The 21,676-nt window shown below is 44.8% G+C and overlaps 1 protein-coding gene across 1 annotated transcript in view; it reads left to right on the top strand.

The window, feature by feature from the left end:
- The window catches only part of ADAMTS16 (ADAM metallopeptidase with thrombospondin type 1 motif 16), a 164,333-nt gene that overhangs the window by 64,860 nt on the left and 77,797 nt on the right, over positions 1 to 21,676 (top strand). Inside the window, 3 exon segments of the mRNA XM_021076731.1 lie at positions 211 to 230; positions 233 to 347; positions 13,589 to 13,742. Coding sequence (XP_020932390.1) covers positions 211 to 230; positions 233 to 347; positions 13,589 to 13,742 — 289 coding nt within the window.

Below are 21,676 nucleotides of genomic sequence, written 5' to 3'. Positions count from 1 at the left end.
TGTTGTGGCGTTGGTGTGAGCCTTCAGACGGCTCAGCGAAAGGGGCTAAGGCCCCTCAAATATTCTCCTGTTTGGCTGTTGGAACGCTTTCTTTGGCCTGACTGGCATGCAGGAGAAGGGGCACCCTCGCGGTGTTGACCTGGGTTTGTCAGCGTGTGTTACACGGTGGAAATGGTTCCTTGTTTTGAAAGACCCATTTCTCTCTCGTAGCTTCGGCATGGTCCATGACGGAGAGGGAACGTGTGTAAAAAGTCGGAGGGTAACATCATGTCCCCTACGTTGGCAGGACGCAACGGGGTCTTCTCCTGGTCAGCCTGCAGCCGCCAGTACCTGCACAAATTTTTAAGGTATGAGCCTCTGAAGCTGGTGGTGTCTCTCTCCATGCCTTTAAAAAAATGCTATTGAATTATAGTTGCTGTGCAATATTTTAGAAGTTCGTTGCAGGTGTAAAACACAGGGATTGGCAGTGTTTAAAGTTATCCTTCATTTGTAGCTATTACAAAGTACTGGCCGTCTTCCCGATGTTGCACTAGGTATCTTTGGAGTGTACTCATTTTATACATAGTAATTCCCACCTCTCAATCCCCGACCCCTCTCGTGCCTTTCACCTCTTCCCCTTTCCCACGGGCAATCAGTAGTGTGTTCTCTGGACCTGTGAGTCTGTCTCCTTTTTGCGGTATTCACTAGTTTGTTTTATTTTTAGATTTCGTCCAGTATCTGTCTTTCTCTGTCTGACTTATTTCACTTAGTGTCATACCCTAATACCCTCCCAGCCCATCCGTGTTGTTGCACATGACAGAATTTTGATATTTTTTTGTGGATAGGCAGTATTCTCTTGTGCGTGGGGGGGGGTGTATACATGTGAGTCTGCTGATGGACACGGGTTGCTTCTGCATCTTGGCAGTCGGAAACAATGCTGCGATGACCATTGGGGTATGTGGACCTTCTCAGTGGTTTTGATGCATAGCCAGGAGTGGCTTTGCTGGATCGTATGGTCGTTCTATTTTCAGTTTTCTGGGGACTCTCCGTACTGTTTCCCACAGTGGCTGCACCAATTTGCATTCCCAGCAACAGTGGAGGAGGGTTCCCTTTTCTCCACATCTTTGCCAACATTCGTTTATCTCTGTTCTCTTTGACAGTAACTGTCCCGATAGGCGTGAGGGGTAGACCGCTCGCCCTGGCTTTAATTGGGCTTTCTCTGATGATGAGTGAAGTTGAGCATCTTTTCACGGGTCTGTGGTCCAGGTTCATGTCCTCTTTGGAAAAATATCTATTCGGGCCTTCTGCTTGTTTATAAATTTGGTATGTGTTTTTTTGATGTTGCATTGTCTAAGCTGCTTGTATATTTTGGCTATTAACGCCTTACTGGTCATGTCATTTGTAAGTATTTTCTCTGAATCACAATCCCTTAAGGAAGTACTCAAGAGGTATGTAGTGCGTTTAGCTTGGAGAAGCACTGCTCATCTTGATAGGAGAGCATCCACGCCTGCTGGGGCCTGAATTTCACCCCAGTCAAAAGATGGGCAGAAGATCTGGGAGTTCCCATCGTGACGCAGCAGAAATGAATCCGACTAGGAACCATGAGGTTGCAGGTTCCATCCCTGGCCTCACTCAGTGGATTAAGGATCCAGCATTACTGTGAGCTGTGGTGTAGGTCGCAGACACAGCTCGGAACCAGTGTTACTGTGGCTGTGGCGTAGGCTGGCAGCTGTAGCTCTGATTCGACCCCTAGCCTGGGAACCTCAGTATGCCATGGGTGCAGCCCTAAAAAAGAAAAAAAAGGAGGGGGCAGAAGATCTAAATAGACGTTTCTCCAAAGAAGACATACGGATGGGCAAGAACACATGAAAAGAAGCTCAGTATGACTCATTATTGGAGAAGTGCACATCAAAACTACTGTGAGGCACCACCTTACACCAGCCAGAATGGCCATCGTCAAAAAGCCTACAAACAACAAATGCTGGCGAGGGTGTGGAGAAAGGGAACCCTCCTTCCCTGTTGGGGGAATAGAAATCGGTACAACCATATGGGGAGTAGTATGGAGGTTCCTCAAAAACCTATAAATACAACTCCCATGTGATCCAACAGCCCCACTCCTGGGCATCTCTCTGGAGAAAACCAGGATTCAGTGCCCTCGGTGCTCACTCTTGGGTCAGCCTCATCCTGCCCAAGCAGCCCCGGACTCAGGTGTGACGCGCAGGTGGTCCCGTGTGAAGGAGTCGTGAGACAGTCGTGTGACCAAGGAGTTTGCCCAGCACTTTCCTAGAACCTCAAGTTCGCAGGCTTCATCAGCATCATCGACATTGCTTGACCTGAAGACTCAAAAGAAGCTTATAAGGTGCTCGCCAAACCGGATCGCTACCGCTATTGAGTTTTCTAAAATCTCATTTCTATAACCAGAGGTTTTTGGTCTGTGATTTTTGAAAAAATTTTAAATTTTTTTCCAGTTTTATTGAGATATAATTGACATACCATGAATTATTTTTTTACAAAATGTAATTCTTATTAGGAGGAAAAAAACCTTGCATTTGTAAACCTTCACTTGGGTCTAAAATATTATAATTTGAAGAATTATTTCTGGAAGATTTTATGACTGCTCTAATGCATTTAGGGTACAGAACATTGGAAGGTAGGGTTTGATCCCCTAGGGAAAAAAGGTAGTAAATTTTAAAGTTTTAGAGAAATAAGGGACTTTAAGACACATTTTTTCCCCTCTTTTGGCTGCCCTGTGGCATGTGGAGTTCCCAGGCCAGGGGTCAGATCTGAGACACAGTTGCAACCTAAGCTGCAGCTGCAGCAACACTGGATCCTTAACCCACTGTTCCTGGCCGGGGCTTGAATCTGCATCGCTGTGCTCCAGAAATGCTACTGATCCCCTGTGCTGCAGTGGGAACTCATAAGGAACATTTTTAGATCTGCTAGTAATGTGCATTATTCCCCAACTGTCAAAGGCTTTGAGGTTGAAGTTTAGTTTAAGCTTTAAACCCCAACTCTGTTGCTGACTCCCATGACACTTCGGCACAGGGCAGCGGGCTCTCAGCTCCATGCAGTCACTCAGAGACCCTGGGTCCTTTGACCCCGTGACTCTTCCCTCTTCCAGGACCCACTTCCCCATTGCAGCCAGCTGGTGGCTAGGAAAGCAGAGCACCAGAGGGGGTGCAGGACAGGGGCTGTGATGCTGGAAGTGGGAACTCAGCCGCCAGCCCTCAGTGCAAGGGGTGCAAGGTAAGAAGTATTGTTCACCTCTGTGCCTGGAGGAGAAGGACATGAGGGCTGGTAAAGAGAGCGCTGTCCGGGCTGTATCCTTAACCCCAAACCAGAGCACAGGCCAAGTAACTGAGACGTGGGGTGGGGGGGACCGTCTAGAGGCAGAAGTGAGTAAAACCTAGGCATTCTGGACCCTAGACGTGGCCTCCCTCCACTGGTTCTCAGAACCGTGGCCAGACAGCTGAGGAAGAGCGAGGCTGTGGGAGTCAGAGCCATAGTTTTTGTCTTTATCTGCAGATACTTAACACAATTACCTTGTTCAAATACTAAAAATGATGAAGGAGGGTCTGTTGGTTTAGAAAGTAAGTGGTTAGCAGAACCACCAGATTAGCAGCCAGTCATCTTTTTATTTTTATTTTTTTATCTTAGGGCTGCACCTGCAGCCTATGGAAGTTCCCAGGCTATGGGTCGAATCGGAGCTCCCGCTGCCGGCCTACACCACAGACATAGCCTACACAGGATCTGAGTCGTGTCTGCAAACTACACCACAGCTCACGACAAGCCCAGATCCTGACTCCACTGAGCCAGGCCAGAGATGGAACCCGAATTCTTCTGGATCCTCATGGGTTCCTTAGCACGGAGCCACGGCAGGAACTCCAGCTCGCTCAGCTAGGTGAAGACGGCCTGCTTCCGAACATCGACACGGGATGCTGGATGCCAGAGGATGTACAGCTGGGCCCTCCCGAACCCCTCAAGGCTCCTTCTTTCCCCTTCCGAACACTCTCTGGGACTGCGTAGTGGTGCCTGGCATCGCTTGGGATGCGGTGTTTTTGCCTCTCCTGGAAGACACACCCATGCCCACCGTTGTCATTGGGGAAAATTATTACTGATTTGGCCCTGGGAGGGAGAACCCCTCTTATCCAAGAGGGAGGACCTGTTCATTTGTTAGACAGAAATGTACTTTGCCAGACACACCGAACTGTGTTTTGCTTGCAAACAAACACACTGACTCACAATAATATGCTGATTCCTGAAAGGGAGCGGCAACGCTTGTTCTTTATTTTCAAAACACTCTGATGCTGAAGAGAAATGGACCACGTACTGTATTTCGTTCTCATTAAACATGCTCAAATTTCATTAAGGAACTCGTGAGACTTACTACTCTTATTTCAGTTCTGTATTTTTGGAGAAAACTAACAAACGGAACCCCTGTACCTTAAGAACTTGTAGCGGATTATCACAAGAAAGCAAAACAAAAAGAAACAGTATAATTGGAAGTCAGATAGAGAGGAAAGCACAAATGCAAGAACAAGTAAAAACGCACAACTATGTAGATTGTAGGCACTGCCTTCCGCTATGATAGTGAAGCTTGACATTGGGCGCATCTTTCTAGGAACCAGCGCAAAAAAAGAGACATAATCTGTTCCTATCGACAGAAAATAGGGCAAATCACTAATATTCCAAGGAAAGCAACGCTTTAAAAATATAAAATCAACACTTTAAAAATATAAAATCATGTATGTGTGTATATAAACAGAACTATAGATTTATGTAAATGCAGGCACTTACTAAAACTGTCTCTCTATAAATATACTTCATATTCTGTAACACTTTATATATTATACATTTGCAATATAAAGTATATTTTACATATTTCTAATACATTACATGATTATGTTGTACATTATTATAATATTTATAATAATGAAATGACATGCACATGTCATGTACTGAATGCTTATAAATATTAATGGAAACACTCAAAAAGAAACATCAGGACAGAGTCGCTCGGTGGTCACCTGTGCTTGTCCTCCCCATGTCACCCGATGACCCCACCCCGAGTGAGATGCTCCTGGGCCAGACCACACGCGCCAGGAACGTGGGCTGACCCTGCTCCTGATTTTCTCCCCCTCTCCTGGTTTTCCATGAGCCCTTTCTCTTTCTTTTTTCGGCTGCACACAGTGACTCCTCTTGTTTCTGGAACCCCGTTCGGGCAGGGTCACTCCAGTACTCCTCTTGGTTGTACCCCCTGGGTGATGTTCACTATCCGGAGGGCAACTCCCGCTCCCCCGTGCCTACGTGGGGCAGTGAGCCCGCGGCTGGCTTCCCTCTCTCGCCGCCTCTTCCATCACTTCCCCGGACCTCGTAACACGCCTTCTGGCTGCATCCTGACCCCCCGCCCCAGGACGCCAGGCTGTCACTGCCGTCCTTTCTCACAGCCTCACCCTGAGACTTCAGCCAACAGGTTGTGCCACCCAAAGGGTGGTGACGGCTCTCCATGTTTTGTGCCATCCAGGAAGAGGGACAATTTTGTGGACAACGTCTGTACCCTGGTAATACAAACCTGTATTTTGAGAATTCACAGTTAATCTTTTTTTTTTTTTTAATTTATAGTACCAAAAAGGCAGGGTTCCCATTCTTCTGCAACTGACGGGACACAGTGGGTCCTTTCAGCAGTTGCTGTTCCCTGTATGGCGTTCTCGTGGAGGGAAGCCAGGGATTGCTAGCATTGTTTTTAGCTGTTTCATGCAGCTGTTCAAACTGTGTGTGTGTGTGTGTGTGTGTGTGTGTGAAGGATTCTGCTGTCTCTAATAAATAAGAGAATGAATTCCCTTTAAGCTCACAGTGTATTAACAAGGACAGTTTTGAGCTTCTGATATCCCTAATCCTATCGAGTCACTTTCACATTGTTTTTTTTTAATTTACTTATTTTTCATCTTTATGGTTCTAGTGAAGATAAATACACATTTTAAACTTTTAGAAATATGCTCTGACAACTCAAAAACCCGTGCGGTAAGAAGTAGCATTATAAAAGAGTCCAGAAAAAGTTTGTAAACTGCTAAGAAGTATAGGAAAGCTCACAGAAGAAAATAATTATCTGCTTAGAGAATAACTATTTTGATGGCATTAAATATGAGCTGTAATCTCACATCAGAATATGACCCCAGTAATGATTATAAAGATTTTAGAGGTCAAGGCCATTTCGTTCAGTGATCCTGGAATGGTTATGTGTGTGCTGAAGTGCACCTGTTTGTTTTTGTGCTAATCAGGAAAACCCTTCTGCAGCCAGGAAGCAATAAACATTTATTTTCAGGGGCTTTACTAATTTCTTTGGACCACATGATAATAAAAATATGCAGGCTTTTACATGCTCACAAATTTGTTTTCTTGAAAGATGAAATTCTCCAAGAAAGCCTCTCTTTGTCAAATTCACTATTACAATTCATTGCACTGGATGGAGTTCCTGTCGTGGCGCAGCAGAAACGAATCCGACGAGGAACCATCAGATTGCGGGTTCGATCCCTGGCCTCACTCAGTGGGTTAAGGATCTGGCATTGTCGTGAGCTGTGGTGTGGGTCACAGATGCAGCTCGGATCTGGTGTTGCCGTGGCTGTGGTGTAGGCCAGAGGCAACAGCTCCAATTAGACCCCTAGCCTGGGAACCTCTATATGCCGCTGGTGCAGCCCTCAAAAGACAAGAGAGAAAAAAGACTCCTTGCACTTGAGATGATCAGTTGTGTATTGGCTCTGTCCACAGTATGTTAATTCTGATTTTCCACTGATGATGAGTCTGGGCCATCCTCTTTTACATGTTTGCTGACTTCCCAGTAATCAAAATACTGTCATATTCTCCACCGGTTAGTGTTAGTGGCTGTTTGGACGTGATTCCAACAGTGAGCAAAGGATACATGGCCCACCTTTCAAAGGAGAGTCTGCTTCCCTTTATCAGCAGCCCAGCGCTGCTGGGTACGTGGGAGAAGATGCAAAGGGAGAGCTCAGTGCCCTGCGGTGGTCAGCACAGCTTTGCTCCATCCTTGGAGAGTCAAGAAGGACGGGTACGTGTTTGCAATAAATTCCTCAACCTCATCAATGAAGACACGTGTCATTTCCCGTGAACAGACTCAACCTCATCACACTTACTCATGTCTGCGACCAGGAGGCCCAGGACTTCGGGAAATTTCAGCTCGTTACTGGAAAACTAATGGACTCATCGTTATTATAAACGACATGGACTCATCTTCAGTTTGCTTTTTAGAAATTTGACTCATGCCTGCTGACCAGTGAACATGCTTCCCCTCTTATCACACGAATCTACATCCCTGCAGGAAAGCAGGAGTCGAGGGGCACACGGATGCCCTGCCGTACCCCAGACTCTGCCCATGAGAAAGTGCGATTTGGCCCGAAACCCCACGAGGTGGGGGCATATAAAGGAAATAATACATTTCGCTCACCTGTGCTCTGCTGTCTGATGTCGTCCCTCTAAGGAAAAACGAACCAACACGTCGTGGCTGCGTGCAGTTTCTGTAACATGGAGAAGAGGCCCTGCCGTGTCATGGAACAGCTGGGGGATCAGGACTCACAGGTCGAAGGACGGGACCTTATGATACAGCTTTGGAGGGGGCCCCGTTTTCTCCCTTGGAAACAGGGGGCTACAAGTCAGAGCTCTCAGCTCTCTCGTATTTATTTTACGGTTCACGAGGCAGCGTGGGGAAAGGCTTTGGAAGGTTGTGGAGCCCCGGCCTTGCTCTTCATAAATAGTACCTCTTGCTGCGGGTAGAGACCGGTTCACAGCTATAAGGGTGTAGCTCAAAAACTTTTTTCCCCCTTTTGGCCGCTCTGCGGCGTATGGAATTCCCAGGCCAGGAATCAGATCTGAGTGGCACTTGCGACCTACGCCACAGCTGCAGCCATGCCAGATCCTTTACCCACTGTGCCAGGCTGGGGACCGAACCCGCGTCCTGGCGCTGCACAGGTGCCACCAATCCCGTTGCGCCGCTGCGGAAACTCCACCAGAAGTAGTTTCTCTTTGGCACCGTCTTCACTTTCCTACACTCCGATCAGAAGAGCTGGGCTCAGACCTTCAGAGAATAAAAACAGGACGATGAACAGTTTGACCTTTGCTCTCAGCCAGCGTGGATCTGGGGGCTCCGGGAACACGGCCCACCCCCTTGCCGCACCCTGGGAACGCCACCCGATGACCCTTCACAGAGTTAGCGATGTAGTGCAACTTCTCCCTGGAGCGTGATGTGGCAGGCGTTCCCATAGCCAAGACGTGGAAGCAGCCTGAGGGTCCTTCAGTGGGTGAAGGAGTAAAGACGACACGAGACAGATGGAGAGCGATGCCTGTGACGTGCACACGTGATGTGTACATGGTGTCTTATACGTACGTAGCCACTGTGTTTGCATCTGTTCACGCCTGTACCTATTCACATACTCGAGAGAATGGAACATCATCCGGGCTTGAGAAAGAAGGAAGTCCTGTCATTTGTGACCACATGGATAGATTTAAGGGCGTTATGACAAGTGAAACAAGTCAGAGCAAAAATTACTCGATGATCTCACTTACATGTGGGATCTGAAAATAAAGTCAAACTATTAGAAACAGAGAGAAGATGAGTAGTTTCCGAGGGCCGGGTGGATGCGGGGGATGGGGGGTGATGGGTGAACACTGTCCCATGTCTAATTACAGGATGACTAAGTCCTGGAGCTGTCAGGTACTGCGTGGCGACTACTGTTTACAATGCTCTACATGTGAAACTTGCTAAGAGAGTGGATCTTACAAGTTCTTGGACTTCCCCTGTGGCTCAGTGGAAGCGAGTCTGACTAGCATCCATGAGGATGCGGGTTCGATCCCTGGCCTCGCTCAGTGGGTCAGGGATCCGGCGTTGCCCTGAGCTGTGGTGTCGGTTGCAGTCGCGGCTCGTGTCCCACGTTGCTGTGGCTGTGGCGTAGGCCGGCAGCTGGAGCTCCGATTCGACCCCTAGCCTGGGATCCATATGCTGCAGGTGCCGCCCTAAAAAGCAAAAAACAAAAAAATAAACAAGTAAATAAAACATTGTAACTGTGAGTTGATGGATGTGTTAACTAACCTAACAAAAAAAACCCACAAACCCGAAACACTGTTGGACCCCACAGCTCCCTTCCCCAAGCCCGTCACCACCTCCCTCTTCCCCAAAGATCATCATATTCTCCCGACAAAGAACACGGAACGTTAGTTGCACCTGGTTTGGAGCGTACTCTGAACAGAATCATGAGTCGTGTGCTATCTCGCGTCTAGGGTCTTTAGCTAAATGTCGTGGTTGTGCGCTTTCTCTTTGCTGCCACATACAAACATAGCATTCCTTCACTCATTTTTGCTTTTAGTCCTTTCTGCCGGTGACAGACACGTGCGTTTCCGTAATGTGCTTTTATAAGACGTGTTCTCGGGAGTGTTCTTTGGTTTCCTCCTGTGGCTTTGATTGTGCGGAGGGCAGAGGGGCTTCAGAGCCCTGAAGACATGTGGACCGTGTCAGCAGACACAGCCCAATAGCTCTCCCAGGTGGTGGCCGACGACGTCCCAGCCCCACAAGCAGGCGTGGATGTTCAGTCAGCGCCCCAGCCTTGCCCACACTTGATCTCTTTCCTGGTCTTTTTCCTTCTCTTGCTGATCGTGCGGCGCTGCTGTGGTGGATCCAGGTGGTCATAACGAGTTGGGATCCTTTGTGCGTGGTTGAGGGCGACTTGAGAGACGTCTTTGGTGAAGCGCCTGTTCAATCTCCTGTGCGTTTTTTGAAATGAGGCTTTTCTTCATTTTTTTATCTCTTGACAGAAGTACTTTGTCCTGAGGATGAACCCTTTGTCCATTCGAGAAAATACGTATCGCTGATACCTTTTTCACTCGGGGCTTGGTATTTATACTTTTCATGGTGTCTCTTGATAAGCAGAAGGGTTTTTATATGTTTTTAGTAGAGTTCAGATTATTTGTATTTTTTTTTTTAGGATTAGTCCTTTTTATGCACCACTGGGGGGAAAAAAAAAGAAAAAACACCTCTGCTTACCCCAAAATCATGAATATATTCCTGCACGCGATCTCCTATAAGCTTTATTGTTTCGCTTAGGCCGCCTGACTACCCGTTTGGGTAGTTCTTATAGCAGAGTCGGATGTATCTGTGGATATTGGGTGACCGTTTGTAAAGTGGCTGCAATGCTTTTCCTTCTTACACCCACACCCTGGGGTAACCGTGCCCCCAACTCATTGCCTCTGGGCTTAGCCTGGTGACGGCTTTGGCCGAGGGGACAAGCACAAATATGCCCAAGCACGAGCCCAGCCAGAGGATGGGGGTGAGGTCTGGACACGGGGTTTCGGCTCATCGGGGTGATGCTGGCAGAGGCTGTGGATGTGTGTGTTACCGTGTCTCCCCTGCGTGGGTTCCTCCGGGCTCCTGGTCTTTCCCTGGGACCTGGCGGGACCTCGTCCTCAAGGCCTGGTGCATATCCTCTGTGGTCTTTTGAAAGTGACGCATCACTTGCTTTCTCATTACTTTTGACATTTTGCGTGGTTTTTGACTTTCTGTAGAATTCCTGTCAGCTGGCCATCTGTGTGTTTCTTTTCCTTTTCCTGCCTGGGGCTTTAGAATAGCTTCAATTGATGGTTTATTGTCTTTCATCACTTTTTGAAAATGTTCAGGCATTTTATCTACAATTTTTTTTTTTGTCTTTTTGCTTTTTAGGGCCACACCCGCAGCATATGGAGGTTCCCAGGCAGGGGTCAAATCAGAGCAACAGCTGCCGGCCTACACCACAGCCACAGCCACAGCCACGCCAGATCTGAGCCATGTCTGCGACCTACACCACAGCTCACAGCAACGCTGGATCCTTAACCCACTGAGCGAGGCCAGAGATCAAAGCCGCAACCTCATGTTCCTGGTCGGATTTGTTAACCACTGCGCAGTGACGGGAACTCCTATCTACAAATTTTAATTCTGACCTTTGCATTCTGTCTCTCCTTTCGATTTCCAGTTATGTAAATACTAGAACGTCTCACAATACACCATATATAGATTTTGTATGTGTTAGTTCTCTAATGAAATTCTCCATCTCAACTTCTATTTTCTCAAATCTCAAAACCATAATAATTTAAAATTCCGTGTCTGATTACTCCAATATCTGGATTCCTTAGGAGTCTGTGTCTATTAGTTGTATATTCTCTCGGGTTTTGACTGTTTGGCCTCATCTCTTAGTAAATTTGGTAATTTTGAACAAATGAAGGATATTGTTCATGAAAAATGTTAAGGCAGAATAAAGCTCTGCATGACATCATCTTTTACTTCCAGCAGACAGGGCGGTTGCAGGGCAAGATAAGTCACTGTGGGATTGAGCGGACGTCACACCGGCATTCAGGCTTTCGCAACTGGGCTGGTAAAGGTAGTTCTTACTCCTGCAGTGTGGACCTGCCATGGCTTCAGTGAAAATCCTGGGTACCAGGGCCCCTTCTTCTTGGCAGATGCCCAACTGCAAACTGCAGCCTTCAGTCGCCAGCCCCGCCGGATTGCCAAAGCCTTGCTCACATTCTCAGACTCGGAGGATCACTTTCCACTCGGCCGCTTGTCTCCTCAGCAGCTTTTTATGACTCATCACACGCCTGGAGGAGAAAAATAGTACTGGATGTAGAGTTCACTTCTCTGCTCTGGGAATGTTCACCCCTCGTGTCCTTTTTTTTTTTTTTTTTTCTTTTTACTTTTTAGGGCTGCACCCGAGGCATATGGAGGTTCCCAGGCTAGGGGTCGAATCGGAGCTAGAGCTGCCAGCCTACACCACAGCCACAGCCACACCAGATTCGAGCCACATCTGTGACCTACACCGCAACTCACAGCAACACCAGATCCTTAACCCACTGAGCAAGGCCAGGGATCGAACCTGCATCCTCAGGGATACTAGTCGGGTTCATTACTGCTGAGCCACAATGGGGATTACAAGAAATGGATGGCCTCTTTGAATTACGTTTTAAGGCAGAATGACAAATAGTAAGTTACATTTACCCAAACTGTAAAAATTCTTGAACTTAAAAAAAAAAAAAAAAAATCCTCTTGTTTGGGTCAACTTAGCTGACTTTTCCTAGTTTCCTGTCTATGAAATGGGAATACTCTTGCCCACCCTGATGCCAGCTTTAGGGAGACAATGGGGATGTCTAATTAGTATTTAGAAATCATTTGAGATCATTAGTGAGAGGGGCTGTGGAATTTCAAAGCTGCCAACTCACCGCCGTCGTGGGTAAATTACGCTTTTATTCATTTTGCTTCCCTTGTAGCCCTTGCATGGTGATCGCTGTAAGGCAAGAGGGCATTTACTCCACGCTCTCTGAGCCACACAGCTCCCAGCGCTTTGCTAGCCTTTGCTTTAACCTATTAAATGGCTTCTGGCCTCTTTGTGTTTATGGTGCTTTGGTCCCATGTGCTTTGTGTGTGTGGATATTAATTAAGTCCATGCATCCGTGGACCCCAAGGCAGTAGAATCTGGGGCCAGGACCCTGGAGCCAAAAGGATTTCACCCAAGGTGGAAACCCCACAAAGAAAGGTTTGGGGAGGCTTAGACAGATGTGCTCTGGTTACATTGATGGTGATTCCAGAGGTGTTTTGTTCGTGTTGGTTTGTTTTTTATTCTTGCTTACTGAAATGTATAAATAGGATTTAGTTGCTATGTGCAGACACTGTTTCTCCTCCCTCCGAATGTGGAAATGACACCAAAGCCTGGCTCTGGCAAGAAAGAGGATATACGCCGTGGGGAGGCAGGCGTCGTTAACTGGTCACTCACCAGCTTCTAGTGAACTTAACGAGCATTTCTTCCCGACTCGGGAATCTAGTCAGAAATCAGCCTGCGAACAGAGCATTTCTGGTGGAACTCGTTGCAGGGGTGCATGTGGAGCCTTGGGGCTGGCGGCTCTTGGACAGGTGTCTGCTGGCCTAGGAATGGAAGGAAGGAGGGAAGAAAGAATAGCACAGCCTTTGAAACTGGTCGATTATGATTTGCTGCTCACAATGCCCATTTTCATCTTTTTACTGTCCTTGGTAAAGAGAGCACTTTTTTTTTTTTTTTTTTTGGTCTTTTTGTCTTTTCTCGGGCCACACCCGAGACATAGGGAGATTCCCAGGCTAGGGGTCTAATCAGAGCTGTAGCCAACAGCCTACACCACAGCCACAGCAACGCTGGATCCCCAACCCACTGAGCGAGGCCGGGGATGGAACCTGCAACCTCCTGGTTCCTAGTCAGATTCGTTAACCACTGTGCCTCGACGGGAACTCTGCAAAGACTGTACTTGTCACCGTGTCTGTTATGGGAGCTCCTCCCGTGGCTCATCTGGCTGCATGCCTCCTCTTCCCTCTGCCCACGATGAGCCTGAGGAATCCATGAAAGAACACATGGACTCCCTGGAAAAGGTGAAATCTGTGGTGAGCCATTTCAGAAAACGCGGCCCCTCTATTTAAATGTAATGAAGACAATGTCGTCTCGGCCTTCTTCTTCATACGCGTGGTGAAAGTGCGTGAGGAGGAAAGAGGCCCGATGGAATATGTATCTTTGGTAACTTCCAGCATCACCAGCAGCCCCATCTCTCCTCTCTGTTTTAGCACCGCCCAAGCTATATGCCTTGCTGATCAGCCAAAGCCTGTGAAGGAATACAAATACCCCGAGAAGCTGCCGGGAGAGTTGTATGATGCAAACACGCAGTGCAAGTGGCAATTTGGGGAGAAAGCCAAGGTCTGCATGCTGGATTTTAAAAAGGCAAGTGATGGCTGGCACACGTTCAATGCACTCTGCTGCTTAAAATGGTTTTAGTCGTGACACTGACATTGATGTATTCTGCGTGTATTGGGCACCTACCAAATGTCAAATCCTGTGTGTTAGAGCTGATCCTGTGTAACGGGAAACATGTGTTTTACTGGCGAAGAAAATGATAGCGGATACGGTTGTGGGTGTCAGTTTTCTCCCAAGTATTGACTTGGCCTATTCGTTCTCTCTGATTTATCCCATCGGAGCTCAGCAGGAAGTCTCGGTGGGTGTAAGCTGGCAAATTAATCTGCTGCATTCTTTTTGAACGGTGTTTGAGAAACAGTGCTGTCCCTTTAGCTTCCTCAAATATAGGCAAGATATACGATAAAGCAGTAGCCTATCTGGGACTTCTGATTTTTAAATTCCTCAAAGTAAGTGTTTTTAGAGAAGTTTTTCACAGACCTCCATGGACCCCCCCCAGGGACACAGCAGAGCAGTTTCCTCCCATAACACAGAGACATGGGCTCCTGCTACATGGGAAAATGAAAGTAACTTATTTTATTTTATTTTGTCTTTTTAGGGTCTCACCTGCGGCACATGCCCAGGTAGGGGTCCAATCGGAGCTATTGCCCCGGCCTCTGCCACAGCCACAGTCATGCAGGATCTGAGCCACATCTGCAACCTACACCACAGCTCACGGCCACGCCGGATCCTTAACCCACTGAGTGAGGCCAGGCATTGAACCTGCTTCCTCGTGGACACTAGTCAGATTCATTTCTGCTGAGCCATGACGGGAACTCTGAAAGTAACTATTTTCGAGGCTTCTTTTATTCTAGTCTATAATGAAATCAAGAGGAACACAGACAAAAATAAACAGAACACACTGGGAATATTCCCAATTTAAATCTAACGGGATCATCTTGTTTCTTCTAACCTCCAGTAGAGCTCCCCCAAAGGTCAGTTACAGCCGTGCGCCAGAGCTGGATTCTTCTCTGCTCAGCTGGGTAATCTCAGCTTGGAGCAAGAGCAATAAATCAGTCAGCATCAGCATATATTCCCAAGGTTGCCTTTCCCATTGGCAGAATTTGTAAAACTCCTGAGAATTTTGGGAGTGTTAGTCTTCTGTTTGCTAAGGGAAAAGGAGCATAAAACTAATGTTTTCTTTTTTTTCTCAAAGATGGGATTTTTCTATATCACACTCCCAGTTTCCACATTATTTTGCTCTGTGACCGGGGACTTTATCATCCATGATAAACTAGGACATTTGGAAAGTGCAGGAAATAAGAAGTTAAATACTGAATACCTTTTTTTTTTTTTTTTGTCTTTTCTAGGGCAGCACCCACAGCATAGGGAGGTTCCCAGGCTAGGGGTCTAATCAGAGCTGTAGCCCCCAGCCTACACCAAAGCCATAGCAATGCAGGATCCGAGCTGTGTCTGGGACCTACATCACAGCTCATGGCAATGCCAGATCCTTAACCCACTGAGCAAGGCCAGGGATCGAACCTGCAACCTCATGGTTCCTAGTCGGATTCACTAACCACTGAGCCACGACGGGAACTCCCAGAACATCTCTTTAAGGCAGAGGAAATAATTACATGCAATGAAATTCATTAATTGTAGACGTATAGTTGGAGTTGAGCAAATGCGTTCCCCCACGTTGCCAGTGTCCTGATGGAGATGCAACTAATTTCTACAAGCTGAGAAAATTCTCTTTTTCCCGGATCCATTCACCCCCTCCCCACCTGAGTAAGCAGTCCCTCTTCCGAGTTCTGTCACGACAGTCACACACTGCTTAGTCAGGAACTTCATAATTGCTAAGGGGAAGGGTTGCACGCGTTGCCTTCAATATGCTGCTGTCGGTTTTATACAGTTATCTTTTATCAAACTGAAGAAGTTCCTTTCTGGCCCTAGACTGGTAAGAGGTTTTATCACAAAAGTATGCTAAATTTTGTTACATGGTTTTGTCTGCATGGTTTGATACAGATTAGATACAGATTTTTTTTCCTTAATTCTTTTAATCATATTGATGGGCTTTAAATTTTTTCATTGATTTTTGCATGCTTTTTTTTTTTTTTGTCTTGTCTTTCGAGGGCCTTACCCACAGTATATGGAGGTTCCCAGGCTCGGGGTCCCATCGGAGCTACAGCTGCCGGCCTACACCACAGCCACGGCCACGCCAGATCCCAGCCGCACCTGTACCACAGATCACGGCAATACCGGATCCTTAACCCACTAAGCAGGGCCAGGGATCAAACCCACATCCTCATAATCTATTATTCATTTTTATATTTTGTTAACCTGATTTGTGAATATTTTATTCAGGATTTTTATGTCTGTTTTTGAGGGATATAATTTAGATATTTTTCTTTATAATCCTTTCAAGATTTTATATTAGAGTTATGCAACCCTAAAAAATGATTTGAAAGTGCTTCTTACTCCTTTATTTTCTTAAAGAGCTTGTAATAAGATTGGTATTGTTTCTTCCTTGAATGTTTTTTAGAATTTACCTGTGAGTTCTGTCTGTGGAAAGGTTGCGGTAATTACACACTCAGCAACACCAACACATGTGGGGTTATATAGAAGAAATTTCTAGCCAGATTGATCAGATTAATTAGAAAAACATCAAAAAATGACACAAGAAGAGAGCTTTTCCAGTGAATTTTTCTGTTTTATCTTTTTTGTTGATTTATTACCCCAAATTATTCATATTCCCATTTGTCCTTTGAGTGGTTTTAAGGTCTATGGTGATGTTTCTCTTTCATTCTTATTCATAGTAACACGTGTTGCTTTATCTTTTCTCCTTGATCTTCTTGGCTGGGAGTTTTATCAGATGAATTAGTCCTTTCAAAATAACTGTATTTGTCTTTATTAAGTTGTTGGATTTTTTTTCTTTCTTGCCTCTTTTTTTTTGTCTTTTTGGAGCCGCACCCACGGCATATGGAAGTTCCCGGGCTAGGGGTCAAATTGGAGCTACAGCTGCCCGCCTACACCACAGCCACAGCAACCACCAGATCTGAACCGTGTCTGTGACCTACACCACAGCTCACGACAACGCCAGATCCTTAATCCACTGAGTGAGGCCAGGGATTGAACTCACAACCTCATGGTTCCTAGTCAGGTACATTAACCACTGAGCCATGACAGGAACACCCTACATCCTAAGGCTTAATGTGACTTTCTTTTCCTTGATATTATGGGATAAACTTGGATCACTGATTTTAAAATTTTCTTTTCTTAATATAAACATTTAACTATATTTGAAGTAATTTTCTTCTCAGCAACATACTAACATATGTCCTGAACATTTGAACATGTTGAGGTCTTAATATTATTAACTACAAATATGTTCTAATTTAAGTGGTGATTTCTTCTTTAACCTATGCATTATTCAGGAGTATACTATTTAATTACCAAATAAATAATGTCTTTCTAGACAGCTTATTAATTTTGATGTTTAATTTTGTTCAATTTTTATAAGAGAATATACCTATAAATATGCTTCTGAAATTTACTGAAACATATTTCCTAGCTCAGCATTTGGTCTGTCCTTGTGATCGGTCCATGGCCACTTGAAACAACTGCGAGCCCTGCAAGAGTGGAGCATAGTGTTCTAGAAATATCTACTTTGTTAATTTGTTTGATAATAGTATTTATAGCTTCTATATCCTCCACAATATTTGTTACTTGTTATGTCAATTTCATGGAGTGTTAAAGCCTCTGACAAAGATTAGGTATTTTTCCATTTCTCCCTTTAGTTCTATTAGTTTTTGCTTCCTATGTTTTGAAGCTGGATTTTTAGCTGCATACAGATTTAGGATTGTTGTATCTTCTTGGCTTTTTCAGTTTTATAAAATAACATTATTTTGTTCTCGATAATGTTACTGTTCTTGAAGTCTACTTTATCTTATATTAATACAGCCACATCAGCTTATTTAGGAATACTTCTTGCATGATATTTTGCCCACTCTTTTCAATTTCTTTGTGTTTTTATATAAAATGTGTCTTTTGTAAAGATCGTTTAATTTGGTATTGCTTTTCTCTCCAGTTGAACAATCTCTAGCCTTTCATTGGAATATTTAATCCACTTACTTTTAATGTAATCATTGACATAGAGGATTTAAATGCACCATTTTGCTGCTTATTTCCTATTGTTCTCATTCATTTCTTGTTCCTTTGTTTCCTTTTGGGTTAAACTTCTTTTTACAACTTCTGTTTTTGCATCAATTTGCTTTTTAGCTGTATTTCTTGTATTTTTAGTGGTTGCTCTAGAGATTACAGCTGCATCTTTTAACTTACAACCTGCATAGAATTAGCATCACGTGGGAGTTCCCATTGTGGCTCAGTAGTAACCAACCCAACTAGTATCCATGAGGATGTGGGTTCAACCCCTGGTCTTGCTCAGTGGGTTAAGGATCTGGCATTGTGTGAGCTGTGGTGTAGGTCGCAGATGCTACTTGGATCCTGTGTTGCTGTGGCTGTGGAGTAGAATGGCAGCTGTAGCTTTGATTCAACCCCTAGCCTGGGAACTTCCTTATGGTTCAGCTGCAGCCCTAAAAAAAAAAAAAAAAAAAAAAATTAGTGTCTTGTCACTTTATGCAAAATGGAGGATCCTTACGAGATATAAGTCCACTCACCCCTCTTTTGCACTTTGTACTATTCTCACCATATATTTTATTTCTATGCATTAGTCACATGACACAATTCTAAATTTTTTGTTTTAAAATAGAGTTGTTTTTAAATAAAATAAGATCATCTTTTGTGTTTACTCACATATTTGCTGTTTATTATTCACATTTTCTTATAGATCAGTTTCAAATTGTATCATTTCCTTGGACCTGAAGAACTTCCTTTAGTATTTCCTAGAACACAAATCTGCTGGCCACATCATATCTTAGGTTTTCTTTATCCGAAAAGGTCATTAATTCATCTTCAGTTTTGAAGAACAGTTTTTTGAATTGTTCTTTTTTTCCTCTAGACACTTGAAAGACATATTTCTGTTTTCATCTGGACTCAGCTGTTTCTGATAAAAAGCTTTTCATCATTTGTATCTTTCTTCTAACATTTCTAATCGTTTGTTTGGACAACTCAGAAAACTATGCATTTGGGTTATTTTAAGTTTCAGTTCTAGAACTACTATTTAGTTCTTTTTTTACAGTCTGTGTTCCTCTAGAGAATGTCCCATTTATTCCCATATTATGTTCAATCTTTTTCTTTATAATCTTGAATATAGCATAGTACATATGACTGTAAAATACATTGTTATTTTATGTTACATGTATTATGTTGTTGTAATAGATGAATCCTTTTCTCCCTGCGGCTTAGTTTTCTTCTTCCTTAGGGCTCACTCTTTTGATTTTTCCTTAGCCCTAGGGCATTGTCTATACTCTAGATGGTGGTTCTTACTCATGACGGGGACCTGGGGCTTCCCACTGGATGCCCGGGATGCTCCTGGAGTCTGTCCACTTCGTGTGGGCCAGACACTGCCGTCTCCCAGCGTTGCACATCCTCTGTCTTCCAGCCCTTATCAGCTGTCAGCGCAAAGCGGCTGCCCTCTGCCAGGCCACATGGAGTCTCACCCTGTGCACGCATCATTCACCCCTCAGATAAGGACCAGCAGGAAGTCCCCATGGAAACCACTGGGGCTCCCAGTTCAATGCAGCTTTTTCCTTTCAGGTCTCCTTCCCACTAATTCTAGCAACTTAGTCCGAGTTGCGGCAGCATCCTCCATCCTTCTGTCTGCCTCGGAGCCACATCCCTGTACCAATTCAGAGTATCTTCCCAGACAGAGAGCTGGGCAGAGGTGACACTCACCTTAGCAGTTTCTCTTCTCTCGAGAGCTACATACTTTGTTGCCTATTGCAAGAGTCTAAAGCAATTGGCCCACATATTTTGCCCAGTTTTATAGTTTTTGCATGTAAAAAAGCAAGCCTGGTACCAGTTATGTTATCGTAAACAGTAGAGAGAATATCTTTCAGGAAAAAAATCCATTAAATTAAAAAATATGGGCTCATTCCCTATGATATAAAATTGTTTTTCAGTAGAAATAAGTTTGACAAGTTTTTATTCTTATAAGTTAAATTCTACTTATGTGGCCAGAATCTCTAGCATATTGAATTTCAGCTTTACATATGGAGTAGCAATTGGATTCTTTATTTTCCATATGAATTGAGGCATCTCAGGACATTCTCAATTATAAAATTTAATTTTTTAAATGAGCTCCTACTGAAAGTTTATTAGAATGGGTCTATTTTATTAGATTAAAATATAAGGATCTAGACGTTTTCTGTTGGGAGAATATAAAATAATAAATGACAAGGAAACTAACCAGCCCTTGTCACTTAGGCTTACTCAGTAAGAGTTTGCTGAGCAGCGTGACAGGTGGATGGATGATGTTTTAGTAAGGATTGAACCTCTTTTAAGTACCGTGTGCTATTTAGTTTGGAAAGTTATGAGATAATGAAACGCACATGCATCCATCTCTTGGATAAATGGTGGTGCCTTTGGTGTGTCTACATGGCTGTTTCCACACTGGTGGATAGATCCACGTGCATATACGGCCATGGCTTTCTTTATCCACTGATGACTTGTACATTGATAACCAGAGTTAGTGCTAAAAGCATACCACTGCTTGAAAAACAAATAACTGCAATAAATTATATACCTCCCACTATGCCATCATTTGTGTTTGCATTTTCAGTGTGTATTTTCGGAGAGGCTAACACTGACAGTTTGAGAAATGAACCTGGTGGCACTGTATTCCCGACATGGAAATGCCACCTTAAACCCAAGCCAGTCACCTGAAAATGTTTCTTTTACTCGGGGTGTTAGGTTGCCATGTGAAGCTTCACTAAGTCAGTATTGCTGGAATGGGTCTCTGTGAACATGGCTCCTAAATTATGGGATAAAATAGAACCTGAGAGCTTGCGCCAGCGTATTCAGTAGCATCCAAGATAAAGCCCAAAGTGACCTCTCTACGTGGGCTTCAACCCTCCTCTTCCCGAGTCAAGTATGAGTTATTTCGAACACTGTGTCTTTATCAAGTACCTATCCTGCTATGTCCACAGTGCCTGGTGGCGTGACCCTGCCGTCGGAGATGCAAGCTGCCAGAATTACTTTGAAATTTGATCATCTTAGCATCCTGGGAACTGTTGGTAAATTGAAAGCGGCCCCCCGACCTGGCCCCCACCCCCACATCCAGCAGGTCTTATACAATGCAACGTCCTGGCCCTAGACCCATGATTTAATAGGATCTTTGTTCCAAGAGGCCCCTGAAGTTTTATTAAGAATGTAATAACCTACAACCATAATATTGCATTTAATACACCCATTGTCCATTATGTCCAGAAGTTAGCAGTTAAGTCAAAGTATGATAAACCTGAGAGGGATTCATCAGGTTTTGGTTGTTTAGATAATAAAATGAACATTAATGTACTCGAATTTTTGTTTTCTGAGATAGAATGCCACATTTTTAGCAAATGGCCAGCAGTTACATCTACAGGGCACCAGGGTCTCAAGCGCTTTGGGATACGTTGGACACAGTAACATGAATTAAATATTTCAAGGCTCTTGTGACTCAGTGAATTATTTCTGCCTGGAGGCCTGGAATTGGGGCTTGAGCAGTTTCCAGGATGAGGCAGAGGGCAGAAGCGGGGCTCAGACTGGGTTAGGGTCACGTGCTTTCGTGGTGGGCCGACCCCCGCATCCCATGCTTGAGAGCTTTGCCCTCAGCAACGTTAAAACCACTGCCTTCGAGAGCATTTTCCATCCGCATGTCTTTATTCTGCAGAATGTTCCCCACAGCTGCAACGTGAGAATATCATAAAAATACTTTGAATAGCAGCCTAGGTGTAGTATTTCCGCCCGCTGAGGTTCTCTTAGGTGATTCTAATTCACTGAGCGCTTTCGTTTCACTCTACAGTAGTTCCCGCTCATCCTGTCCAAGGTTC

Source organism: Sus scrofa, chromosome 16, assembly GCF_000003025.6.
Source record: "Sus scrofa isolate TJ Tabasco breed Duroc chromosome 16, Sscrofa11.1, whole genome shotgun sequence".
Classification (NCBI taxonomy): Eukaryota; Metazoa; Chordata; class Mammalia; order Artiodactyla; family Suidae; genus Sus; species Sus scrofa.
Note: the sequence above shows the minus strand (reverse complement) of the source record. Positions and strands in the feature narration are given on the sequence as shown.